Source organism: Bufo gargarizans, chromosome 6 (assembly GCF_014858855.1).
Source record: "Bufo gargarizans isolate SCDJY-AF-19 chromosome 6, ASM1485885v1, whole genome shotgun sequence".
Taxonomy (NCBI): Eukaryota; Metazoa; Chordata; class Amphibia; order Anura; family Bufonidae; genus Bufo; species Bufo gargarizans.
Genome location: NC_058085.1, coordinates 147,234,963 through 147,260,567, shown reverse-complemented (window position 1 = coordinate 147,260,567; position 25,605 = coordinate 147,234,963). Strand labels below are relative to the sequence as shown.

The window sequence follows — 25,605 nt, the reverse complement described above, 5'->3', positions numbered from 1 at the left end:
ATAAATGCACTATTTGGACCTGAAACCTGGTGTCCTTAAGCCGTATCTGTGAGAATGACCCCGAAGAAGAGCTAAACCCCCACAATATATATTTGTTAAGTGGTAAAGACCCAGACTACATAAATATCATGTAAATTATCCCCCACGGTGAACGCCGTAAAAAAAAATAAAGACAGAATTGCTAATTTATTCTTAGTTGTCACTGAAAAAAAAAAAAATCTAATAACAAGCGATTAAAAAGCATAATTTACTCCAAAACTCCATAGAAATAAAAATAAAGTTATGGGTCTTGGGAAGCGGCAATGCAAAAACTTTTTTTTTTTTTTTTTTTTAAGGGGTTTTATTGCCAAAAAGTAGAAAAACTTAATACAAAACATATATATTTGGTATCACTGTAATCGTACTGACCCAGAGAATAAAAATATTGAAAGCCGTAAAATTTATAACATAAAAACACAGTGGCAGTATTGCTGTTTTTCCCATGTCCCTCCCACAAAGAGTTAATAAAAAGGTAATCAAAAAGTTGTGCGTACCCCAAAATGGCGCCATTAAAAAACTAAAACGTGTCCAGCAAAAAAAAAAAAAACCTCAAAGCTATATAGATAGAAAAATCAAATATAATATATAAAAGTTATAGCTCTTAGAGCACGACAATGAAAAAAGGAAGAAGAACGCTTGGGTCAGTAATGCCCAGATCAGGCTGGTCACTAAGGGGTTAAGCTAAACATTTTGGATCACATTTTCTAAAGACAAGTCTGAATCTGTCTAAAGACAGCTCTCCTCTGACCTTTTCTGTCTGACATTTAACCAAGCAGCTCAGGAAATATAGACTTAAAATAGCAGTCCGATTTTATACAAAGCCGTATCTACAGGAATACATTTGAACCCAATAATCAATCACCGAGGGCCTTACTTCTGGTCCAATATGCACACTGTAATATCACTGAAATCATCTGCATTGTGTGCCAGGTTTTCTAGTCGCCCTACAGCAGTGGAGGTTGTGGGACTCCTTTTATGGGAGTCTTCATCCAACAATCAGCGTTTTGGCATTTACATGGCATAATCATTGCATATTTTCCAGCATGGAATTGCGTGCAGAAAATACAGTGTTTTGCAGTAGCATCAAAGTGGATGCACATGCAGCATGCACACATTGCACAAGAAGTCAGCAGCGGACACTGATCTGTAGTGGGGATTTTAATCCCGCAGCATGTCAATTTCTGCCGTGGACTTCACCCTTTGCAATGTATAAAGGCAAATCCACAGAAGAATTTCCAGTGCGGAAACTTGACAAGATTAGCAGTCGAAATATCACTGCAGAAAATCTGTCCTGTGTGTCTGAATCCTTAAAGGTGTTTTCTAGAAATCCAATTAAGATTTTATTGGACCCAAAATGTAAAACTAAAGCTAGTCACACACACACATTAGTTTTTCTTGGCGGATTCAGCCGACACACTAATGACCTCCTTGATGTTGGCGTATACAAGCAAGGATCAGGCAAAATAAATACTTTCGCCTGATCCATTTGCTCTCCCGGGAGACATTTTTTCAGCCAGTAAAATTGCCTGTACAGGCGTTATTGGGACATCTGATTATAACTTTATTGATTTCTCTCAGTTGCCTAGCATTGGCCTATTGTCCTCAATTAAAAAAAAATTAAAAAAAATATCTTCTTTGAATTTCTAGAAAGGTATAGCCACACAAGGGGAGATTTTCTGCAGCTGTATTTCCACAGCTGTTCTTGTCAAGGTTCCGCATCGGAAATTCGTCTGTTGATTTGTCAGGAATTATGCAGTGGATTTGCCTCGGATTTCACTCTATACATTGAAAAGGGTGAAATCCATGGCTGCAGAATTACTATCCACACTGAAGGTCAATTTACGCTGCAGACGTCTTACGCATCTTACAAAATCTCATCCACTTTGATGCTACTGTACAGGACTGTAGACACAATGGTGGAAAATCTGCAATGTTTATGCCATGTGTTGCCATAATGCCAAAATTGATTGTTGAATAGGGAAAACAGCCGAGACCTCCATAAAGGGGTACCATAATCTCTACTGCTGTAGGGTGCCTAGAAAACGTGGCACACAATGCAGATGAATTCAGTCAATTTAGTGTGCATTTTACCTGGAACAAAATGTAGGTCCTTGGCGATTATTTAATGGGTTAAAATGCATTCCTGTTGATATAGCTTTGTATAAAATCGGACTGCTATTTTAAAAGGGTTCTGCAAGAATAATTCAAAATGGCTGCCAACAGCCAGTCCTACAATGTGTACAGGAATGGTTGTCTGTCTCTACTTGCAGAGCTGTCTTGGAGGTGAGTGGCTGGCGCCTCACTACACACTACGTTCTGGCACTTGCATATACTACACATTGGTAAGTTTTCCTGTCAGGCTGCTCAGCCATGATGGCATATCATAGGCAGGATGAAATCATTACCATCGATTGTAGAGCAGTGTTATGTGTAGTAGTGAAATCCCCACCCCTCACCCCTAGGCAGATCTGTAAGTGGTGGCAACCAGTCCTTCTCACATTCTAGGACAGGTTGCTTGCTGCCATTTTAAATCATTAACGAGAACCCCTTCGAGATGCAGGAATTTGGTCAGTCCACAAGTATTCTATCAAATCCGATTGATTACTTTTTTATTTTAATTTCTTCAGTGCCTTCTTTTAGGATTCTGTAGAATTCTTTTCCATTTCTCCATATTAATTTCCTGCCTCAGATTAACCTCATATTCCTAAAGTTGTAATATGATATTTGGTATCTGGTGCGAAGGAGATTGATTCAACTAATATGTAAATGGAACTCATTAGAGGCAAAACAGATTCCGGTTGTAGAAATATCCTTTCAGACAGCGTTCAGGGGCAGCCACCGTAAATTAGATGAATTCTGGTACAGAAATTATATATATCTATGCAGGAGATGCCACCCCCACACACCAGTACCACTGACTGACACTAGTTTAAATGCTTTGAAGTTTGACTTTTTTATATTTTTATAGAAGAGAAAAATCCAACACATAAATTACTGTATTCATTTCTAATTGCTGCAGTTCTTTACGTGTAATACCCCATTGTAATTGCTATATAATCATCCTCTTTATGTGATTCAAGAACAAAAATGCTAAAATATATACAATTAATTCCATAAGTAGTTCAAAGTCAGAAGCAATAATAGATGTCTATACTAAATACTTAAAGGGCTGGTCTGAGGTTTGGCCACCCCTTTAAAAGCCAGAACGGAGGAGCACTTTGTTGGGATGGACTCAAGTTGTCCGAGGATGGCCACTTATCTGAAGGACCACCAAGTAATATTACATATGGAAATGCATTGCTGGCTGTGGATTTCTCTGGCCATCCTGGAGATAGTGGGCCCCAGAGGTGAAACCAGCAGCTATGGTTTATCCTAGCGATATCCCATCTCCCAGATGTGACAACCCCTTAATCTCCCAGATGTGACAACCCCTTTAATTTAAGCAAACAATTAAACCTCCTCACCTCACTAGCCAGATGGCCACAATAAAGTTAACAGATCTGCCTGATGGTCCTAAAGCAAGCGTCAAAAGCGCTCATGAATAATGAACAGAACCAGTGTTTAGAATAATGACAGGGTAATCAATGTTATTGATGTCTGCCCCTTCTACACAAGCCATGTATTACAGCAAATGAATGGCAATCCCTTACCTAGAAGAGACTCTGCTCCATAGGTCATTAACTCAATATGCAGACCTGCGTGCCGTATTTGTTTCCAAAATCTCATTACTGGAGCAGCTACGTGCAAAGCTGATTACACCAATTTCATGCACTTCTCTGTGCCCGTCGGCACAGAACAATCAATGATGGAGGTGGAGGACACACATACTAACCCCATCATACAGTGAAAGGATATCTCAAATAATGGTGTAGTACCCAAATAAATAGTATTAGTAGCCGCTTACACAATTACAACTCTGGTGAAGGTGTAAGAGATGACATGCTGTCACTGCCAAAAGCCGCTCCCACCAGATATCAGTCCGCAGTCCTTTAAGTAGAGAAAGATGCAGGACACGGGCACTGATGTCCACAAATTTGTTTATTAAACATGAAAATAATAAAACGTGCAAAGGCCATACCAAGCATTTCCATCAGGGATCAAACACACACTCCCAACAGTACAGATGGCAGTGTAGTGCAGTGCACCTCCCCACCAATGTCAGTGCGTCCTATGGGGCAAATACTAATTAGCAATTCCATTATGGAAGCTTTCATTGGTACAGGACGACCGGGAAGCGGTGAATTAAGCGCGCCTCAGGCTCTGTACTCACCGCTTCCCGGTCCTTGGCCGCTTACAGTGCTGTGACTACGCACAGCATGACAGCAGGCGCCAGGAAGAGCTGAAGAGCAGGAGCTGAATCATAGGGCGACAGTGGCCAGATCAGGAGAGGCAAGTTGATTTTATAATTTTATTTGCTATGAACGTGCAGTTCTGATCTGAGGTCTGGGGGGGCTCAATTCACCCTGGGAATCTGATCTGAGGTCTGAATGGGGGGTGGTCTTATTCATATTGGGGCTCTGATTTGAGGTCTGATTGGAGGTCATTCACACTGGGGTCTGAGCTGATGTCTGATTAACATTGGGGATCAGAGTGATTGTCTGATCTGAGGTCTAATTAAAAAAACATTTTCTCATTCTCCTCCTCTAAAACCTAGGTGTGTCTTATAGGGCGAAAAAAAATATGGTACTCAACTGAGAATAAAAAAAATAAAAAAAATAAAAAATAATGTTGGACAACCCATTTAACCACTTACCGCTACTCTAACGCCGAAAGGCGTCATCTCGCGTGAGCCGAGATTTCCTGTGAACATTTTTTTTTTATCAGACATGTAGAACAATAAATTTAGCGAAAAATTAATATATGGATGTCGTTTTTTTTGCAAAATTTTACAACTGAAAGTGAAAAATTTCATTTTTTTTGCAAAAAAAAAACTTAAATTTCGATTAATAACAAAAAAAGTAAAAAATTTCAGCAGCAATGAAATACCACCAAATGAAAGCTCTATTAGTGAGAAGAAAAGGAGGTAAAATTCATTTGGGTGGTAAGTTGCATGACCGAGCAATAAACCGCTAAAGTTGTGGAGTGCCGATTTGTAAAAAAGGGCCTGGTCACTAGGGGGGTATAAACCTGTGGTCCTTAAGTGGTTAAAGCAAGTGAGTGGCATGCTGCTGAGCTATTACCAGCCTGGAAGTCAGGTGTGACTAAAGATTTCCACTATTTTTGCCATTGTCATCTAAGTGCTGTAATGGTGCCTTGGAATATAGTACAATATGTCATCACCAGCACCAGTCTGAATGTTCATGGAGTAAAGGGCACGTTAATATACCGTACATACTGCCTTTTCTTATATATACACTCAATGAGACTATGATGTTCCACTACCTCAAAGGGGTTTTCCGAGATTTTAATACTGATGACATCTGGATAGGTCATCAGTATCTGATCAGTGGGGGTTCAACATCCAGGACCAGTGGTTTAAGAAGCCACCGGTACTCCTGTGAGCGCCGCGGCCCACTCTCTCTGCTTTTCCTAAATCAGGCACGTCACATTCATTATTCACATGGCCTAGGAACAGCTTAGCTCCATTCAAGTGAATGGGGCTGAGCTATGATACCATTCACACCTGCTATACAATGTACGGCGCTGTGCTTTGTAAGCTGTGAGAAAGCAGTGGTGCTACTGTAAATGCTGGCGCCTTATCTAAACAGGTGATCGGCATGAACTTCCCCCCTACCCGATCACATACTGATGACCTATCCGTCATGAATCTTCAAAAACGCTTCAGTTACCATAATTCAACCGCATGCATCTGGCATCAACGGAGTTTAAAACGCTAATGTGAAAGTAGCCTTAGACGGAAACAAAAGTCCTGCATGCAGTACTTTTGTTTACGTCTAAAAAAAAAACGATCTCAGATGGAAATGGCTCAAACGGACGACAACTGATGCAACAAGAGCCTTTTTTTTTTTTTTACTGGATCTTGTAAAAAAAAAAAAAAAAAAAAAAAAAAAAACAGATCCTGTGCAATCCTATGCATAACTGATGCAACAGCATCTGTTTTTTTTCTCTCTCCTTCTGACGGATCAGAAGAATGGAAAGCTAAACAGTGATGTAAATGCACCGTTACTCAGACGCGGTCAGTTCTGTTCTGCCACCACTAGGAGGCTGATCAGTCTGTAGATCCTATAAATGTGGATAGTAGAGCGAGGCTGACAGCAGAGATGTGTGTGACTAGGGGAATAGCGAACACTGCATTAGCAGTTCAGACTCCCCAGCCATAAGCTGAATTATTATAATTTTTTTAATTTTATTTTTTTAAGCGAGAAAAACTGAATTCCCTGTGTTAGAGGAAGTCGTGGGGACAGCTAAAGCAGGACTTCAGTGTGGATCTAACAACTTTTTATATTCTGTATTAGCTACCTCCAAACCTGCAAATCCTACTGTATTTACTAGCAGTGAAAATGCCACAAATGTCATTAGCAGGAGGTCGACAGTATTTCCATATTTAATACTAAAATAGCCTTCCTGGACTCTAATGGTGATGACCCATTGCTAGGATAGGACATTAAAGGGATTCTGTCCTGAGATTTGAGCCCTATAAGCTAAACATATGGCCATGTCGGTACTAATAACATGAATCCTAAACTGCGCTTATTAAACCTGCTTGTGGCGCATACTCCGGCCTGATGCGCATGCGCACTTTGCTAAACGAAGCTGCTGCCAGGAGTCCGCGGCGCATCAGGCTGAGCCTAGTGCGCAGGATCTGGCAGAGGGACGGGTGGATTGAGGAGGCGGCGCTGAGGTGAGGAAGGCGGCGCAGGGCACCAGACGGCGAGGGGTGCAGGCGGGTATCCTGGATTAACGTAAAACCCCTTGGGCACCTTAGGTAGGCGAGTGACAGCTTATAAAAACCTGTTTTTGGGCTAATAGAGCCACAAGCAGGTTTAATAAGGGCAGTTTAGGATTCATGTTATTAGTACCGACATGGCCATATGTTTAGCTTATAGGGCTCAAATCTCAGGACAGAATCCCTTTAAAGGAGAACCTGTCATCATGAAAATGCAGTGCAGTCCGCAGGCGGCACGTTATAGAGCAGAAGGAGCTGAGCAGATTGATATATAGTTTTATGGAAAAATGTTCTCATTCATTTAAATTCCTGCTCCTTCTGGGCTATGAAGTCCAGGAGGCGGTCCTATCAGTGACTAACAGCCTTAGGCTACTTTCACACTTGCGGCAGGACGGATCCGACAGGCTGTTCACCATGTCGGATCCGTCCTGCGGCTATTTCGCCGTGCCTGCGGACCGCCGCTCCGTCCCCATTGACTATAATGGGGACGGGGGCGGAGCTCTGGCGCAGCACGGCGATGCACGGAGAAAGCCGCCGGACTAAAAAGCCTGACATGCAGTAATTTTACTCCTGCGCCTTTTCTCCGTGCACCGCTGTGCTGCGCCGGAGCTCCGCCCCCGTCCCCATTATAGTCAATTGGGACGGAGCGGCGGTCCGGCGGCACGGCGAAATAGCCGCAGGACGGATCCGACATGGTGAACAGCCTGTCGGATCCGTCCTGCCGCAAGTGTGAAAGTACCTTAACCTCTATGACTGTGTATTAGAGAGAGCTGTCAGTCACTGATAGCTCTGCCTCCTGGACTTTATTCCAGGGATTAGTAAGGTCCCAAGTTATATTGAAAGGGCTGAAGTTAGATAAAAATAAAGAATTCTTAAAGGAGTGGTCTCATCTAGGACACTGGTGGCATATCGCTAGGTTATGTCACTAATGTCAGACAGGTGCGGGTCAGCAGAGAGCAGCCGCGAATGTGCAACCGCCCTCCATTCATTTCTTTGGGAGTTCCAAAAATAGGTGGAGTGCTGGATTGGCTTTCCCATCGTCCTATAGAAGGGAATGAAAGAGTGGCCGTGCTTGAGCGGTGCTCTCTCCATTCACTTCTATGGGACTTTGGAAAATAGAGTACTTGCTTGGATTTTTTCAGAACTTCCAATAGAAATCAATGGAGAGCATGCCACGCATGCGCACAGCACTCTTAAATTTCAAGAGCCCGTTTTAGACACAGGTGCGGGTCTCAGAGGTGGGACCTGCACCTATCTGACTTTGATGGCATATCCAAGCGACACAACAGATTCACCTGCTTATTAGTTATATCTGTGTCTGGAAACCAACAGTGTGGTCATTGGGGTAAACTTCTGCGACTGAAAGTCAGTTCCGTTCATTTGATTGAGATTGTTCTGGCAGCAAGGACATGGTAGGCAATATACCTAGCTGGAGATGTAATGGCACAGTACCAGAATAACTCAATGGTTTATGTCTACCAGTGATTTCTTTTTTTCATTTTAGATAACTTCTCCTAAGTCAGGGATGCTCAACCTGTGGCCCTCCAGCTGTTGTAAAACTACAACTCCCACCATGTACTGCTGCAGGCTGATAGCTGTAGACTGTCTGGGAATGCTGGGAGTTGTAGTTTTGCAACATCTGGAGGGCCGCAGGTTGAGCATGCCTACCTTAAAGAGGAGTGTGACAAACTGCCATTTGCCACTGGGCATTGTAGAAAACTTATGGCTAGCCTCCTGCCCTACGACTATGGCCCCGGGACATATTACCCTTCAAGAACCGTGTAACAGAACTATGCCGCATGTCTGGACTGTTAATAGGACCAAACGCGGCCAACGGTGTATACTAAAGATTCTGTGGAACTAAAATCGGATGCGCAAATACACGAACACTGCTGACCCTTACCTTCTTCCATACTGAACTTGCAGCTCCAGAGACTAAGTCCCGTTCAAAGATGGGACTTAGTCGTTTTTCTGCATGAAATTGACCGACCGCACAGCCCAAATCTATGGAACAGTTTTGGGCAGGAAATGGTGCTTGCGGTCGGTCATAAAGGACTTCAACTTAACTTTTGATCCGCTGGAGGGATTTGTGTGATTTTTGGAAGTGTTTATGTTTGATGTATGCAGAGTTTAAATATGTAATTTTTATGGAGATGGAATGTATGGTTTTAAAGTTACAGTGTATGTTTAAAAACTGTATTTTTACTGTCTGTGATGATTATGTTAATCCATAATTATATCACAGACAGAAGGGAGGCCTGTTGTTCCCACATGTGTATTGGTGATTTCCCTTTGTCCTGAGAGATAATTGAATTGCACTTCGGGTGTCTCCAGGACAGAGAGGAGGAAACCATGATGCATTGTGGGGATGTGTTGTGTCTGTGTGTCCTGGGTGCTGCGTGCCTGTCCTGTATCACAGTCTCCCATCTGGTCCCCTAGGGGCGTGGCCACCAGATGGGGACCTGCATAAACACGGGCGGGTAGCCCTCAATAAAGGTCAGTTCTTCTTGATCCCTCAAAACGTAGCCTTGTCTCGTTATTGGAGGGAACTGCTGTATCACGCTGGGGATGGCTATGCTCTGCATATTCCCTGGAGCTTTAATCTCTTTCTTCGTGTCCCGGATACCCTCTCCTGGAGGAGAGATCTTTCCCACACGGTCCTGAATGCTGGAGGTTCATTCAGGGTGGAAGGAAGACGGCGCGGCTCCAGTTAAGCTACGGCGGTTGTGGAGTCTGCGGTGGTTGTGGTGTCCAGTGCGGTGCTTGTGGTCCTCCGCGCAAGTTAGGAAGCGTCCATTAACGGAAGGGGATCCGTTACAAGGAGCTTTCATGGTTTTGTATTCATTGCGATAAATACCTTTACTTGGTGGGTACCGTATCCCCCCGCCCCCCCCGCTGACGCTGCTACCCGGCCCGATTTTTTTAAATATTGCTCCTGCGCCCTGCTGTGCCCCCCCCCCATCCCCGTAGTTTTCGCGCTCAGTGAGCATCGGTACAGGGAGGAGGAGACGCCAGAGTTTCTCAATGGGCGTCTCCTTCTCCCTAGCTGTGACGCTCTCCTCTGTGTTTGGATCACGGCACAGCCAGGGAGAAGGAGACGCCCATTGAGAAACCCTGGCGTTTCCTCCTCCCTTTACCGATGCTCAGTATTGGCATATTGAGTGCGAAAACTACGGGGGGGGGGGTTTGGGAGAGCAGACTGATTGATTCAAAATCATTGACAGTAATCCATTCATTGCTCGCCACCCATATACTATCGGGTTGTAGATCGCAGAAAGAAATTAAGAGACTATGATAAGTAAAGAAGTAATAACTAAGCACCAACTCACCTCCTCCAGAGTAATCCGGCACTAGCAGATACTGCAGTTGCTCCCACAAAAGCAGCAAGCATAAATCTCCGCCTGCTACGTACTGGATTAGCCACTCCATGGTACCGGCGGGTTACAGTTGCCAGTCCTGCTGCCGCCGCTGGCAAGAAGCGAAGACGAAACATCCTAATAAACAAAAAACAAAAAAAGAGGCCATTTTTACTATGAACACATCACAGAATTTAGAAGACTTCCATGCCATACAACCTTTTCACCAAATTTAGGCATTCGTATTAAAGGGGCTTTTCGAGGGAATCATTAGTATTTAAACACAGGGTCAGAGTGAGTTAAAATACACTGTAAGTATTTACCTCACCAATTCGCTGCTGCTGCTGCTCTCCACGCGGGAAATGGCTTAGACTGCCTGAGGCGGGTCACCACTGCCTGAGTGGGCAGCCAAAACCCTCTCTTGAATATGGAGTCTGAGAACAGGAAGTGGACAGGAGCAGGAACCCGGGCATCGGCCAAACAGCAGCACCAGGGGATGAGTGAGGTGACTGATGATTGTTATTTTAACTCATTCCAACCCAGGAATTAAATAATACGATTCCCCCGGAAAAAATATTTGTGTAAACTGTCTAGTAATTACAATAAAAGTACAATAGCATACCTTTTATAAGAAAGCTGCCGTTTCATATGCCAGTTTTAAATGGAAGTGCCTTGGAGTGTAATTTAATAAAAGCAATACGCCCCTAGTAAATTTGGCGCCTCTTGGGCTGTTCTTGCGCCAGAAACTGAAATTTACAGCTGATATGAGCAAGCATAGATTTGTGTTAAAAATTGCATCAATTGCTGGCGCAACTGTAAACGCATGGTGTGGGTTTAAAGCTCTTGCAATCTAGGAGAAGCAGCTGGTGCCCTGGCTGCCACAGACAGCTGGGCGCCTTAAAAGGCTTGTCCAGAGTTTGTTTTTTTTTTTTTTTTTTTTAATTGGCACCCCAGCCAGCTGTATCTTTAACCACTTCAGCCCCGCTAGGTGAAACCCCCTTCATGACCAGGCCACTTTTTACACTTCTGCACCTACACTCCTTTCACCGTTTATCGCTCGGTCATGCAACTTACCACCCAAATGAATTTTACCTCCTTTTCTTCTCACTAATGGAGCTTTCATTTGGTGGTATTTTATTGCTGCTGACATTTTTACTTTTTTTGTTATTAATCAAAATGTAACGATTTTTTTGCAAAAAAATGACATTTTTCACTTTCAGCTGTGAAATTTTGCAAAAAAAACGACATCCATATATAAATTTTTCGCTAAATTTATAGTTCTACATGTCTTTGATAAAAAAAAAAATGTTTGGGCAAAAAAAAAAAATGCTTTGGGTAAAAGTTATAGCATTTACAAACTATGGTACAAAAATGTGAATTTCCGCTTTTTGAAACGGCTCTGATTTTCTGAGCACCTGTCATGTTTCCTGAGGTTCTACAATGCCCAAACAGTATAACTACCCCACAAATGACCCCATTTCGGAAAGTAGACACCCTAAGGTATTCGCTGATGGGCATAGTGAGTTCATAGAACTTTTTATTTTTTGTCACAAGTTAGCGGAAAATGATGATGATTTTTTATTTTTTTTTCTTACAAAGTCTCATATTGCACTAACTTGCGACAAAAAATAAAAAATTCTAGGAACTCACCATGCCCCTCACAGAATACCTTGGGGTGTCTTCTTTCCAAAATGGGGTCACTTGTGGGGTAGTTATACTGCCCTGGCAATTTAGGGGCCCATATGTGTGAGAAGTACTTTGCAATCAAAATGTGTAAAAAATGGCCTGCAAAATCCGAAAGGTGCACTTTGGAATATGTGCCCCTTTGCCCACCTTGGCAGCAAAAAAGTGTCACACATCCGGTATCGCCGTACTCAGGAGAAGTTGGGCAATGTGTTTTGGGGTGCCATTTTACATATACCCATGCTGGGTGAGAGAAATATGTTGGCAAAAGACAACTTTTCCCATTTTTTTATACAAAGTTGGCATTTGACCAAGATATTTTTCTCACCCAGCATGGGTATATGTAAAATGACACCCCAAAACACATTCCCCAACTTCTCCTGAGTACGGCGATACCAGATGTGTCACACTTTTTTGCTGCCAAGGTGGGCAAAGGGGCACATATTCCAAAGTGCACCTTTCGGATTTTGCAGGGCATTTTTTACACATTTTGATTGCAAGGTACTTCTCACACATTTGGGCCCCTAAATTGCCAGGGCAGTATAACTACACCACAAGTGACCCCATTTTGGAAAGAAGACACCCTAAGGTATTCCGTGAGGGGCATTGCGAGTTCCTAGAATTTTTTTTTTTTTGTCACAAGTTAGCGGAAAATGATGATGTTTTTTTTTTTTTTTTTTTTTCTTACAAAGTCTCATATTCCACTAACTTGCGACAAAAAATAAAAAATTCTAGGAACTCACCATGCCCCTCACAGAATACCTTGGGGTGTCTTCTTTCCAAAATGGGGTCACTTGTGGGGTAGTTATACTGCCCTGGCAATTTAGGGGCCCATATGTGTGAGAAGTACTTTGCAATCAAAATGTGTAAAAAATGGCCTGCAAAATCCGAAAGGTGCACTTTGGAATATGTGCCCCTTTGCCCACCTTGGCAGCAAAAAAGTGTCACACATCCGGTATCGCCGTACTCAGGAGAAGTTGGGCAATGTGTTTTGGGGTGCCATTTTACATATACCCATGCTGGGTGAGAGAAATATGTTGGCAAAAGACAACTTTTCCCATTTTTTTATACAAAGTTGGCATTTGACCAAGATATTTTTCTCACCCAGCATGGGTATATGTAAAATGACACCCCAAAACACATTCCCCAACTTCTTCTGAGTACGGCGATACCAGATGTGTCACACTTTTTTGCAGCCTAGATGCGCAAAAGGGGCCCAAATTCCTTTTAGGAGGGCATTTTTAGACATTTGGATCCCAGACTTCTTCTCACGCTTTAGGGCCCCTAAAAAGCCAGGGCAGTATAAATACCCCACATGTGACCCCACTTTGGAAAGAAGACACCCCAAGGTATCCAATGAGGGGCCTGGCAAGTTCATAGAATTTTTTTTTTTTTCGCATAAGTTAGCGGAAATTGATTTTTTTTTTGTTTTTTCTCACAAAGTCTCACTTTCCGCTAACTTAGGACAAAAATTTCAATCTTTCATGGACTCAATATGCCCCTCAGCAAATACCTTGGGGTGTCTTCTTTCCAAAATGGGGTCAGTTGTGGGGTGTTTGTACTGCCCTGGCATTTGAGGGTCTCCGCAATCATTACATGTATGGCCAGCATTAGGAGTTTCTGCTATTCTCCTTATATTGAGCATACAGGTAATGAGATTTTTTTTTCCGTTCAGCCTCTGGGCTGAAAGAAAAAAATGAACGGCACAGATTTCTTCATTCGCATCGATCAATGTGGATGAAAAAATCTCTGCCAAAAAAAAAAAAATGGAGGGGAAAGGCGTCTGCCAGGACATAGGAGCTCCGCCCTACATCCATACCCACTTAGCTCGTATGCCCTGGCAAACCAGATTTCTCCATTCGCATCAATCGATGTGGATGAATAAATCATTGCCGGGATTTTTTTTATATACATATATACATATATATATATATATATATATATATATATATATATATACACACACACAAAGTGTTTGCCAAAGCATAGGAACGCCGCCTCCTCCTCAGCTCGTATGCCTCGGCAAACGTATCTGTCACTGCAGAGGAGAAAATCCCGTCTTGCAGCGCCGCTTACACCGACTTGCGTGTAATCTGACAGCAGCGCAATGCTTCTGTCAGAATGCACATCGGTGCTGCAGCTAGTCGATCGGTTGGTCCACCTGGAAGGTAAAAAGACAAAAAAAAAAAAAAGAAAAGAAAAAACCAGGCCACAACGCAATAATTTTATTAACTTTGGAACAGAACATGTAACTTTAACTTTTGGAACTAAACATTAACCTGTTGCTTACCTGTTTTTTTTTTTGTTTTTTTTACCTTTATAGAACAAACCTCTCCTTCCCCATGGGTCAATGTGCAAAGCGCAAATCGCCCAAAGATGTGGCGAAGTGCGTTATGCACTTTGTCCCATGTGAAAGGAGACGTTTGCAGCAGCTGTGAGTGAATGGGCCCTAATAGCCCTGTGTGCCTATCCTGGTGAGATGATCCCTATGCTAGGTGCACCTGTGTGTGGTACTTTCGGAAACACTCCCCTAAGCATAGGGCAGGGTGGTCGGGACAGTCAGGACAGAAATAGCGGGTGTCACGCCTTATTCCACTCCTGCTACAGACACGACATTTTTTTCGGGGTGGCGGTCGGTTTGAGGTACCAGCAACGACACTGGGGAAGTGTCGCTCGTGTAGACGGCTAACTACACTGGTGGATGGGGCCACGGAACCTCCTGGATACAGGAGGTTCGCGATGATCTCTTCCTGAAATTTGAGGAAGGATCCAGTTCTCCCAGCCTTACTGTAGAGAACAAAACTATTGTACAGAGCCAATTGAATTAAATATACAGACACCTTCTTATACCAGCGTCTGGTGCGTCGGGAAACTAAATACGGAGCCAACATCTGGTCATTGAAGTCGACCCCTCCCATGTGGAGGTTATAGTCGTGGACTGAGAGGGGCTTTTCAATGACACGGGTTGCTCGCTCAATTTGTATTGTCGTGTCTGCGTGAATGGAGGAGAGCATGTAAACGTCACGCTTGTCTCTCCATTTCACCGCGAGCAGTTCTTCGTTACACAGTGCGGCCCTCTGCCCCCTTGCAAGACGGGTGCTAACGAGCCGTTGGGGGAAGCCCACGCGACTAGTTCGCGCGGTACCACAGGCGCCAATCCGTTCTAAAAACAAATGCCTAAAGAGGGCCACACTTGTGTAGAAATTGTCCACATAAAGATGGTACCCCTTGCCGAATAAGGGTGACACCAAGTCCCAAACTGTCTTCCCACTGCTCCCCAGGTAGTCAGGGCAACCGACCGGCTCCAGGGTCTGATCTTTTCCCTCATAGACCCGAAATTTGTGGGTATAGCCTGTGGCCCTTTCACAGAGCTTATACAATTTGACCCCATACCGGGCGCGCTTGCTTGGGATGTATTGTTTGAAGCCAAGGCGCCCGGTAAAATGTATTAGGGACTCGTCTATGCAGATGTTTTGCTCTGGGGTATAAATATCTGCAAATTTCTGGTTGAAATGGTCTATGAGGGGCCGAATTTTGTGGAGCCGGTCAAAAGCAGGGTGGCCCCTGGGACGGGAGGCGGTGTTGTCGCTAAAGTGCAGGAAACGCAGGATGACCTCAAATCGTGTCCTGGACATAGCAGCAGAGAACATGGGCATGTGATGAATCGGGTTCGTGGACCAATATGACCTCAATTCATGCTTTTTTGTCAGGCCCATGTTGAGGAGGAGGCCCAGAAAAGTTTTAAATTCGGAAACTTGGACTGGTTTCCACCGGAAAGGCTGGGCATAAAAGCTTTCCGGGTTAGCGGTGATAAATTGTGTGGCATACCTGTTTGTCTCTGCCACGACTAAGTCTAAAAGCTCCGCAGTCAAGAACAGCTCAAAAAATCCCAGGGCCGAATCGATCTGAGCTGTCTCAACCCGAACTCCAGACTGGGCGGTGAAAGGGAAAACTAAGGGTGCGGCTGAAGTTGGGGACTGTCAATCAGGGTTTGCCAGCACCTCTGGGATTCTAGGGGCTCTACAGGCACGTCTTTGCGGTGGCTGCGACGGGGTCACTACTGCACGTGCCACCGTACCAGCTTCAACTGCCCTTCTGGTGCTCGCTACTTCACCAGGTTGTACGGCAGTGCTGGTACTAGGTCCAGGAAGGGCTGGGCTGCTGGTGTATGCCTCACCACGTAATCCGACAGCACCAGCCCCACTCTGCTGCTCTTGAAGCGGATCCTGCGCAACCTGCGGTCTAGCGACACGGGGCCGGGTACGCCTGGTGCTATCAGGGACCTCAGCCTCCTCGTCCGAACTTTGGGTCAGAGAGCCACTGCTTTCTACAGGTTCGTATTCTGACCTGCTGGATTCATCAGATGAGGGTTCCCACTCCTCATCCGACTGGGTCAGAAGCCTGTAGGCCTCTTCAGAAGAATACCCCCTGTTAGACATGTGGGCAACTAAATTTCGGGGTATTCCCTGAGACTACCCAAGAAAAAAAAAGCAAGCCTGTCTTACAAATGGGAGGCTAGCGAAGTACCGGAGGCCGCTGCGGTTGATAAAAAATATCAAAACTGATTTTTTTATCGCCGCAGTGCGTGTAAAGTGAATGTGCAGTGATCAAAAAAAAATAATTTTTTTGTCACTGCGGTGGGGCGGGCGTGGGCAAACGCACGTGTGGGCGACCGATCAGGCCTGATCGGGCAAACACTGCGTTTTGGGTGGAGGGCGAACTAAAGTGACACTAGTACTATTATAGATCTGACCGTGATCAGTTTTGATCACTTTCAGATACTATAAAAGTACAAATGCTGATTAGCGATACGCTAATCAGCGAATAACGGACTGCGGTGCGGTGGGCTGGGCGCTAACTGATCGCTAACTACCTAACCAAGGGACCTAAACTATACCTAAAACCTAACGGTCAATAACAGTGAAAAAAAAAAAGTGACAGTTTGCACTGATCACTTTTTTCCTTTCACTAGTGATTGACAGGGGGGATAAAAGGGGTGATCAAAGGGTTAATTGGGGTGATCTGGGGGCTAAATGTGGTGTGGTGGGTACTCACAGTAGATGTGCTCCTCTGCTCCTCTGCTGGAACCAACCGACCAAAAGAAGGAGCAGAGGAGCACAGCAGCCATATAACCCCAATCATATTTACTAATATGTGGGGTTATATGGCTGCTGATTGGTTTTTTTAAAATCAGCAGCCTGCCAGCCAATGATCGTGGCCGGCAGGCTGCTGACGAAATACTCTTCTGCGAAATGCCGGCCCGCGATGCGCATGCGCGGGCCGGCTGTGACGTAATCTCGCGTCTCGCGAGAGGACGCGCCGATGCGTCCAGGAGGAACTAAACAACCACCTCCCGGACGCATCGGTGCGTACAGCGGTCGGGAGGTGGTTAAAAGACCCATACTCAACTGCTCCCCAATGCTCCACTCTGGCTCCCTTCGCTAGTCATCTACCCCGTATGTGTCACGGTAAGTGGGGAAAGGAAGAACACCAAATAAACAAAACTTCAACAGTAACACAGACTAGGCCCCAAATCTAGTGAGGAGGGGGATGGTAATCTAGTTATCCCTGAGCCTCTCCCTGACAGTATGAGCAAAACCTAATGGTGGAAGAACTCATACACCGGAACCTGCTGAAACCCTAAATTAGGGAGCGGGGATCAGACTACCGGGACCTTCCACCGTGCAGGGACAGCGTCTCCCTGAGACCTAGACACAACACACACAAAGTAGAAACAGCAGGACTTAGCTTGAGATGAGTAAGAAGCAGGAGAACCTCTAACAACCAGCTTAGAACTCCACAAGGAAATAACAACCGCAAGGTTTGCAGTGAGAGGCGGGCTAAAATAGAGCCACTAAACAGCAAATGAGCAGAACCTGTGGAGAGGCGAGAACCTGCCCACAACAACAAACAGCCAGGAAAAACAGAAAGACCTGTCAGATAGACTCACGTGCTGCAAGTCTATCTGATCTTCTCAGACCTCTCACAGGGCAGGCAGTGACAGTATGTTAACTTCCACCTGAACAAGGTCAAATGTGCCACCGCAGCCAACGGCTGTCCTCAGTGGCGACGTCCCCCCAAAGCAGCAGATCACTGCTGGGTCACGTGCCACTTGTGGACTCGTCACAGGCTGAGGGCAGTCACTGGCTGCAGCAGCATATCTGACCATGCAAAAGTTGATAGATTGGGACAGGGAGACCAGTGAATAGAGTCAGGGAGCGGAAAAAAGGTGGTGGGGACGGGCGAGTATGGATTTTTTTAGCCTATACAGATGGCCGATGTGCAAATTAAAAATAAATTGACAACTTCTTTAAGGGGAGGACGTTTATAACAAATTTTGTGCTCTCTTATTCAGCTTACACAGCACCCACGGTTCAGGTGCTCTAATGTATGACCCAGTTACAGTGCAAAATTGCATAATATAAAAAAAAAAACAAAAAAAAAACAACATACACCAATCAGCCATAACATTAAAGACACCGCCCTAATTTTTCCACCTAAACAAAAGACATAAGACATAAGACATGTCAAAGTAACATCTAAATGAATGACCTAAGGTTTCCAAGCAGTACATTGCCCAAATCAACACACTGCTCCTGCCAGCTTTTCTTCTTCTCCAAGTGCATCCTGGTGCCATCTCTTTCCGGGGCAAGGCTAGTTTCACCTCCGGTGGGAATTCCATCGGGGTGTTCTGGTAAACAATGCTGGGAATCATCTGGACACAAACAAATCTCCACCGGACTCTATTGTAGTTAGGTATGGAGGGCATTTTGGCGGCATTTGCAGGGCCGAATACGGTGTATTCTGACAGGCTGTTATCTGCTGAAACAGCCTGCCAGAATTCACACCACAGGAGTCAAACTAGCCTAAGTGGCGCAAACATGGGCATAACCGTATATGACTGTATACTGTTCCCCAGTTTTACTAGTGGAGCCCCCCCGATGTCAGTGTCGAACAAGAACTCACCTGCGATCCACCACGTCTATGGGCTGCAAGATAGCGGTGAAGGCTCTCTCTGGATACTCCTGGGTAGCATCTATCTAGAGCAGGCGCTGGACAGCAAATGACCATGTCCAACACATTCGCCGATACAGCCATCCCCTGTATTTGCTCTGCACTGGATTCCTCCATTTGCCATTCTGCGCCTGTGCACAATAGAAGCTACTTAGAAGCGGTCGCCACTATTTTGTAGCCCATGGACATGGAGGATGACGGGGGGATGGCCGGGTGGACAGTATTGTCATGTATGCTTGTGTGGGGCATACAGGACTGTCTATGAAATGCTGACCAATTACACTGCAAATTGGCCAACCCCATTAAACACTGGTGTCCCTCTAATAACATATTGGGCTGTCTAACATACTTTTTAGCAGTTTTGGATCTCATATAATTTTGTAACCGTGCACATGATGAAGGGCAATTCATCTGCAAATAGGACCTTGTAATGTATGTGCATTTCTCTTCTAGGGTTAATGATGCAGGGTCTACACAGCAATGATTTATATGGAGATTTATGCCATGTCCACGTCCGTGTCTCTCATTCTTTCGCCAGTGGACGTTTGGTTGCTGCTGTCACAGCCAGAGTTCTCCCTTTACTTGTCAATGTCATTCTCGCCCGCCTGGAATCTCCTATTTAGTCTCCTCCAGTAATGTAATACTCAGGCAGATTTATTTGCTGGCAGCTGCTGGTTGGTAGCAATTTCTGCAATGCAGTAAAGACCACGGAGCAGTCACACAGGAAGGCTTTTATCTGTAAATCTAACAGGTCTGCCTCCCATCAACATGATCCATGTTTGAAAGCTTCAGAACATTTATCTCAGATTTTAACTCTGATCCAATTTAAGAGAGAAGTTAAAAGGGGCTGTGCCATATTCTAGAGTTATCCCCTTTACACCATATTATTGGTGGGGGTCCGACTGCCGTAAACCCTCATAGATCACATAAATGGGGGCCCCGTTCCCTAGAATGAATGGCGCGCCAGGTCACAAATGACTGCTCCCTTCATCTCTATAGAATGGAGAGAGAAGTGCAGTCCTCGACTATCTCTGGCAGTCCTATAGAGAAAGAATGGAGCAGCAGCAGTCATCAGTCCCTACACCCACAACATTACCAAACCTCTCACCAGGTCTATTTAAGGCTACTTTCACACTGGCGTTTTGGCTTTCCGTTTCCGAGATCCGTTTAGGGCTCTCACAAGCAGTCTAAAACGGATCAGTTTTGCCCTAATGCATTCTGAATGGAAAAGGATCCGCTCAGATGCATCAGTTTGCCTCCGATCAGTCTTGCTCCGCTCTGGAGGCGGATACCAAAACGTTGCCTGCAGCGTTTCTGTCCGCGATGTGGACACAATGCAAGTCAATGGGGACGGATCCGTTTTCTCTGACCCAATAGAAAACGGATTAGTTCCCCATTGACTTTCAAAGGTGTTCATGACGGATCCGTCATGGCTATAGAACACATAATACAACCAGATCCGTTCATGACGGATGCATGCGGTTGTATTATCGTAACGGAAGCGTTTTTGCAGATCCATGATGGATCCGCAAAAAACGCTAATGTGAAAGTAGCCTTAGCAAAAATGAGCAAATCTTCTTCATAATAACAATACTTTAGCAAATGTTCTTCATGAAATTACAATTCCGGAGCATCTTTACTTAGAACTCTGTATTGTGCTGTTTTTCTGTTATTCCCCCTAGAAATTGACAACTAGAGGTTACCAGTTGGGGTGTTTCCCTACCCGCTCTCACATGGTCCAATCAGTGCTGCCAGTGTCAGACTGTGCTGGGACACACCACACAAGGAGAATGGTAATGCCCATGCCCAGTAGTCAATTTATTCATATGTTTCTAGGAGGCATGACAAAGGAATGGGAGAAAGGATGCTCCAGAAGAACATGTCCTATTCTTGTCCATTTTGTGGACAAGGACAGGTATTGTCACAATGGTTCCGCAAAAAAATAAAAAATAAATGATGCAACACAGATGTCATCCTTTTTATTGCAGACCGCAAAATACATCCGGTCATGTGCATGAGCCCTAACACCCCACATTGGAGATGGGTCCTCTCTAAGGCCTTGTTCACATTTCCGTCTCCGTTTGACGTCCGTGGAAAATCCATCAGCGTTTCATCTGTGAAGGATGCGTGTTTGGTCCATGTGTTCATTTTTTGCCTTCTGTTTGTCATTCGTATGTCACAGACACTGCCCGGCTGAAAAGTTAATTTCCAGAGCGTCTCCACCCAATGATCTGTGAAAAACCACTGACCATCCATGTTGTGTCAGTGGTTTTTCACAGACCCATAGAATGTAACGGGTGTGTTTGGCCCACATCCCGCAGACCAAAGTGGTGCATGTCTCTGATATTTCCACTGACCCACAGTCATTGGAAAACCACTGACGTGTGAACAAACTCATTAAGATCAATGGGTACATGTGCTGTCTGTGGCAAATGCGGACAGCGCAGTTCAGTGAAAAACAGAAATGTGAACGAGGCCTTATACATGCAGCTTTGGCAAAAGAACGGTTCTAAGAAATATTCTTACAACAGCTTTTATGGAAATGGTGATCTAGTACTGCAAATAAAAACAGTATTTTTAGGATGTTTTCCTCTCCATGAATGTCATAAAAGTGCAGTAAAAGAAAATTATTTGGCTCTGTGTGCAAACAAGATACAAATAAGAATGACAGGCAAGTGAGACTCTGGCCCAGACAACCCCTTTAATATGAGTCTGATTTCACCAGGGAATGGGTGCTGCCAGCTGCTCATCCAATTACCTAGCAGCCATCCAGATGAAAATCAGTGCATGTACTATGTGAATGGCATGAGACCGTCAAAAAAAAAACCTCAAAAAAGGTCCTTCAGGCTAATACAAAGAAATTCTGATGTCGCAGATACGTCTACGTCTAAAGGTTGGTCATACAAATGAGATTACTATAAGGGTCTACTAAGGCTACTGTCACACCTGCGTTAGGTGCGGATCCGTCTGGTATCTGCACAGACGGATCCACACCTATAATGCAAACGATGGTATCCGTTTAAGGCCCCATGCACACGGCCGTTGTTCACGGCCGTGTGCGGGCCGTGGAACCGCGGCCTGGATCCCTTCCTGTGAGCTGGAGCGCACGGCGTCACTGGTTGCTATGACGCCGTGCGCCCCCTGCTGCCGGCACAGTACAGTAATACACTGGTATAGATCATACCAGTGTAGTACTGTATTGCGGCGGCAGCAGGTAGCGCACGGCGTCATAGCAACCAGTGACGCCGTGCGCTCCAGCTCACAGGAAGGGATCCAGGCCGCGGTTCCACGGCCCGCACACGGCCGTGAACAACGGCCGTGTGCATGGGGCCTAAAGGGACTCTGTCACCAGTTTCTAACCCCCCCTTTTATAACTATGGTTCTCTCCATGGTCCCCTTTTCATTACAAAGCTGTTGTTATAAGTTAAATCCGCCGTGTAGTTTTCATAAAAATCGCTTTTATCTAACCTGTCAATCTTCAGGATAAGGTGCCCAGGGCGTTTCTGATGGTCTGAATCTGCCGCTCTTCGCCGCCGCCGTTGGTGCCCAGCTCCTCCCATGATCCTTTCAGCGCCACCTCGATGTAATGCAATCCGCCTCCGGCTCTCCTCAGTGCCCCCTCCTCCTTTTCAAAGATCTCGCGCGTGCGCACAGGCCTGTGCCTGATGCGCCCGTGCGGACGTTTAGATTCTGCCTCGTTGAGCGAAGTGCGCATGCGCGCGAACATGCGCGAACGCGCGCGAATATGCGCGAACGCGCGAACGCGCACTTCGCTCCACGAGGCAGAATCTAAACGTCCGCACGGGCGCATCAGGCACAGGCCTGTGCGCACGCGCGAGATCTTTGAAAAGGAGGAGGGGGCACTGAGGAGAGCCGGAGGCGGATTGCATTACATCGAGGTGGCGCTGAAAGGATCATGGGAGGAGCTGGGCACCAACGGCGGCGGCGAAGAGCGGCAGATTCAGACCATCAGAAACGCCCTGGGCACCTTATCCTGAAGATTGACAGGTTAGATAAAAGCGATTTTTATGAAAACTACACGGCGGATTTAACTTATAACAACAGCTTTGTAATGAGAAGGGGACCATGGAGAGAACCATAGTTATAAAAGGGGGGGTTAGAAACTGGTGACAGAGTCCCTTTAAGTCTAATTGTTAGTCAGACGGATCCGTCCTGACTTTACATTGAAAGGTTCCTGTTTAGTCACAGTGGCCTCTGGTGGTCGGAGGGAAACATGACAGTCTGAAACGATATAAGTGCTGGACGTGCACCATATTGTGTCAACGTCAAGCGGATCCGTCCCCATTGACTTACATTGTAAGTCAGGACGGATCCGTTTGGCTCCGCGCAGCCAGGCGGACACCAAAACGCTGGAGGCGGAACTGAGCCAAACCGATGCATTCTGAACGGATCCGCATCCATTCAGAATGCATTGGGGCTGAACTGATCCGTTTGGGGCCGCTTGTGAGAGCCGTGAAACTGATCTTACAGGCGGACACCGAAACGCTGGTGTGAAAGTAGCCTAACTCTCCTACAACAGCAAATGTTGAGAGGAAGAAAGGATTTCAACATGCCCAAGGGAGGTAAGTTCTCATTTAAAAAAGCATGGCAGGGTTAAGATTCCAAAATATCTAATATTTTCACTGAATCAACTTTTTCTGATTTTAAATGTATTAGTTTCCATGGACATTTAGAAACAAAATCAAGTGCAGGAGATAAGGAACTATCTAGATAAAGAACAGGCTGCGGCTTTACTAATAGGCGCGTACCTAGATTTTGGCATAAACTGCAAAAAGAAAAACTGTGCAATTTGACACATCTAGGTTTAAAGAAAGTTCCTGTGTCTAGTCTGTAAAAGGGCAGCGGCTTAACAGAAAGTGGACGTGGATTCACAAGAAAGGGGCTGGGCCTAAGAAGCGCTATTTTCTGCCTTAATTCCACCACAATTCTGAAATAAAATTCTGTCTCAACTCTCAACCTGAGCCAACCAACAGTTGTTTTAGAGTTAGACATAACAGTCTATCCCTGAACCAGATTTACCATCCAACCTGAGCCACTGTGATCAATATGGTGGAGGTCTAGACAGCATGTCTAAGCTTACACCATCTACAGGATAAGGCCTCCTGCACACAAACGTGTGCGCCCCATGGTCGTGCTGTGGCCCACAAAATGCGGGCCGCAATGCACAAAAACCGTCCGTGGGGCAGCCGCAGTGGATTGTGGACCCATTCACTTTAATGGGTCTGCGATCCAGCCGTTCCGCAAAAAAATAGGACATGTTCTATCTTTTTGCGGAACGGAAGTACGTGACGAAACCCCACAGAAGCACACCGTAGTGCTCCCGTAGGTTTCCGTTCCGCACCATTCCGCATCTCCGGAATTTCGGACCCATTGAAGTGAATGGGTCCGCATCCATGATGCGGAATGGCCACGGAACGGCTCCCGTGTATTGCGGATCCGCAATACGGCAACGGGTATTGCGGATCCGCAATACGGCAACGGGAAGCACACGTTCATGTGAAGGAGGCCTTAGTATATCTCACCTACTGCTTTATTAATGCTAAAACACTATTCCAGCTTTAAATAAATCAATTAATACATGGGATGTTAGCTGTGTATAATAAACTCCAAGTTAGCCAAATAAGAATTTTCTAAAGTATGGTTTGTGGGCTTCAAAATGGTCATCCAGCCAGAAAAAAACCAAATTAGTCTTACCGGTAATTCCCTTCTCACAAAACCTCACGACACAACCTGGCCATAAGATCATCCTCCTCATCCCACCAGGTGGGGTCAGGAAGCTTTAAAAGGGCCCACCTCATGTTCTCTTCAGTGTCTTCCGAACCCCACAGGCCCCATGACGCAAAGCATGCAAACATCCATTTCCTCTCTCTCACCAGAAGATTATTTTTTTTAAGGGGGGGGGGGGGCGGGGGGGGGGGGTGTAGGTGGTGCCGTTGTGGAGGTTTTCTGAAAAGGGAATTATCGGTAAGACTAATTTGTTTTTTCACCTCACCACCTGACCATGAGAATAAACAGATAATTCCATAATTATGGTCGGAAAATGGCCTGAAGGACCTTCCTACCAAATCAATGGTCCTGCTTGGCATCCATCTCCACCCTGTAAGTGTGAGGTTTTGACCAGGTAGCTGCTCTGCATATCTGCTCCAGAGAAGCTGAAGCTTTCTGAGCCCATGAAGCAGAAATCACCCTAGTAGAATGAGCCTTTAAATCAGATGGTGGTTCTTTCTCCATCGTTTCATAAAACTCACATATGGCTTTAACCATCTGGTTATAGTAGATTTAGATGCCTTCATCCCTTTCCTATTATCTAGGAACTGAATAAACAAGTTATTAGATTGTCTCCAGGACTGTGTGTCCAATAAGTAATGAAGTACACATCTGCTCAGATTCAATTTCAATTTGGGATTCTCACAAAATGATCGAAGGGTCACTTCCTCCATTCTGTGGAAATCAGAACCACTTTGGGAAGAAATGTATCATCAAATCTTAAAATAACTCTATCCTCTTTAATCACCAAAAATGGTTCTTTTACCGAGAAGGCCTGGATCTCATTTATCCTTCTTGTTGAGGTTATTGCTACAAGAAATACAGTGTTAAAGAGGACCTTTCATGGGTCCAGACTTTATAAACCAAGTATCAGGGTAT

The 25,605-nt window shown here is 45.2% G+C and overlaps 1 protein-coding gene across 4 annotated transcripts in view; it reads right to left on the bottom strand.

The window, feature by feature from the left end:
* The window catches only part of MICU1 (mitochondrial calcium uptake 1), a 262,988-nt gene that overhangs the window by 230,024 nt on the left and 7,359 nt on the right, over window positions 1-25,605 (bottom strand). For all 4 annotated transcript variants that reach the window (XM_044297988.1, XM_044297989.1, XM_044297990.1 and 1 more), the window contains exon 2: window positions 10,216-10,380. In XM_044297988.1, coding sequence (XP_044153923.1) covers window positions 10,216-10,379 — 164 coding nt within the window. In that variant the 5' untranslated portion in view covers window position 10,380. The remainder of the gene's footprint in view (window positions 1-10,215; window positions 10,381-25,605) is intronic.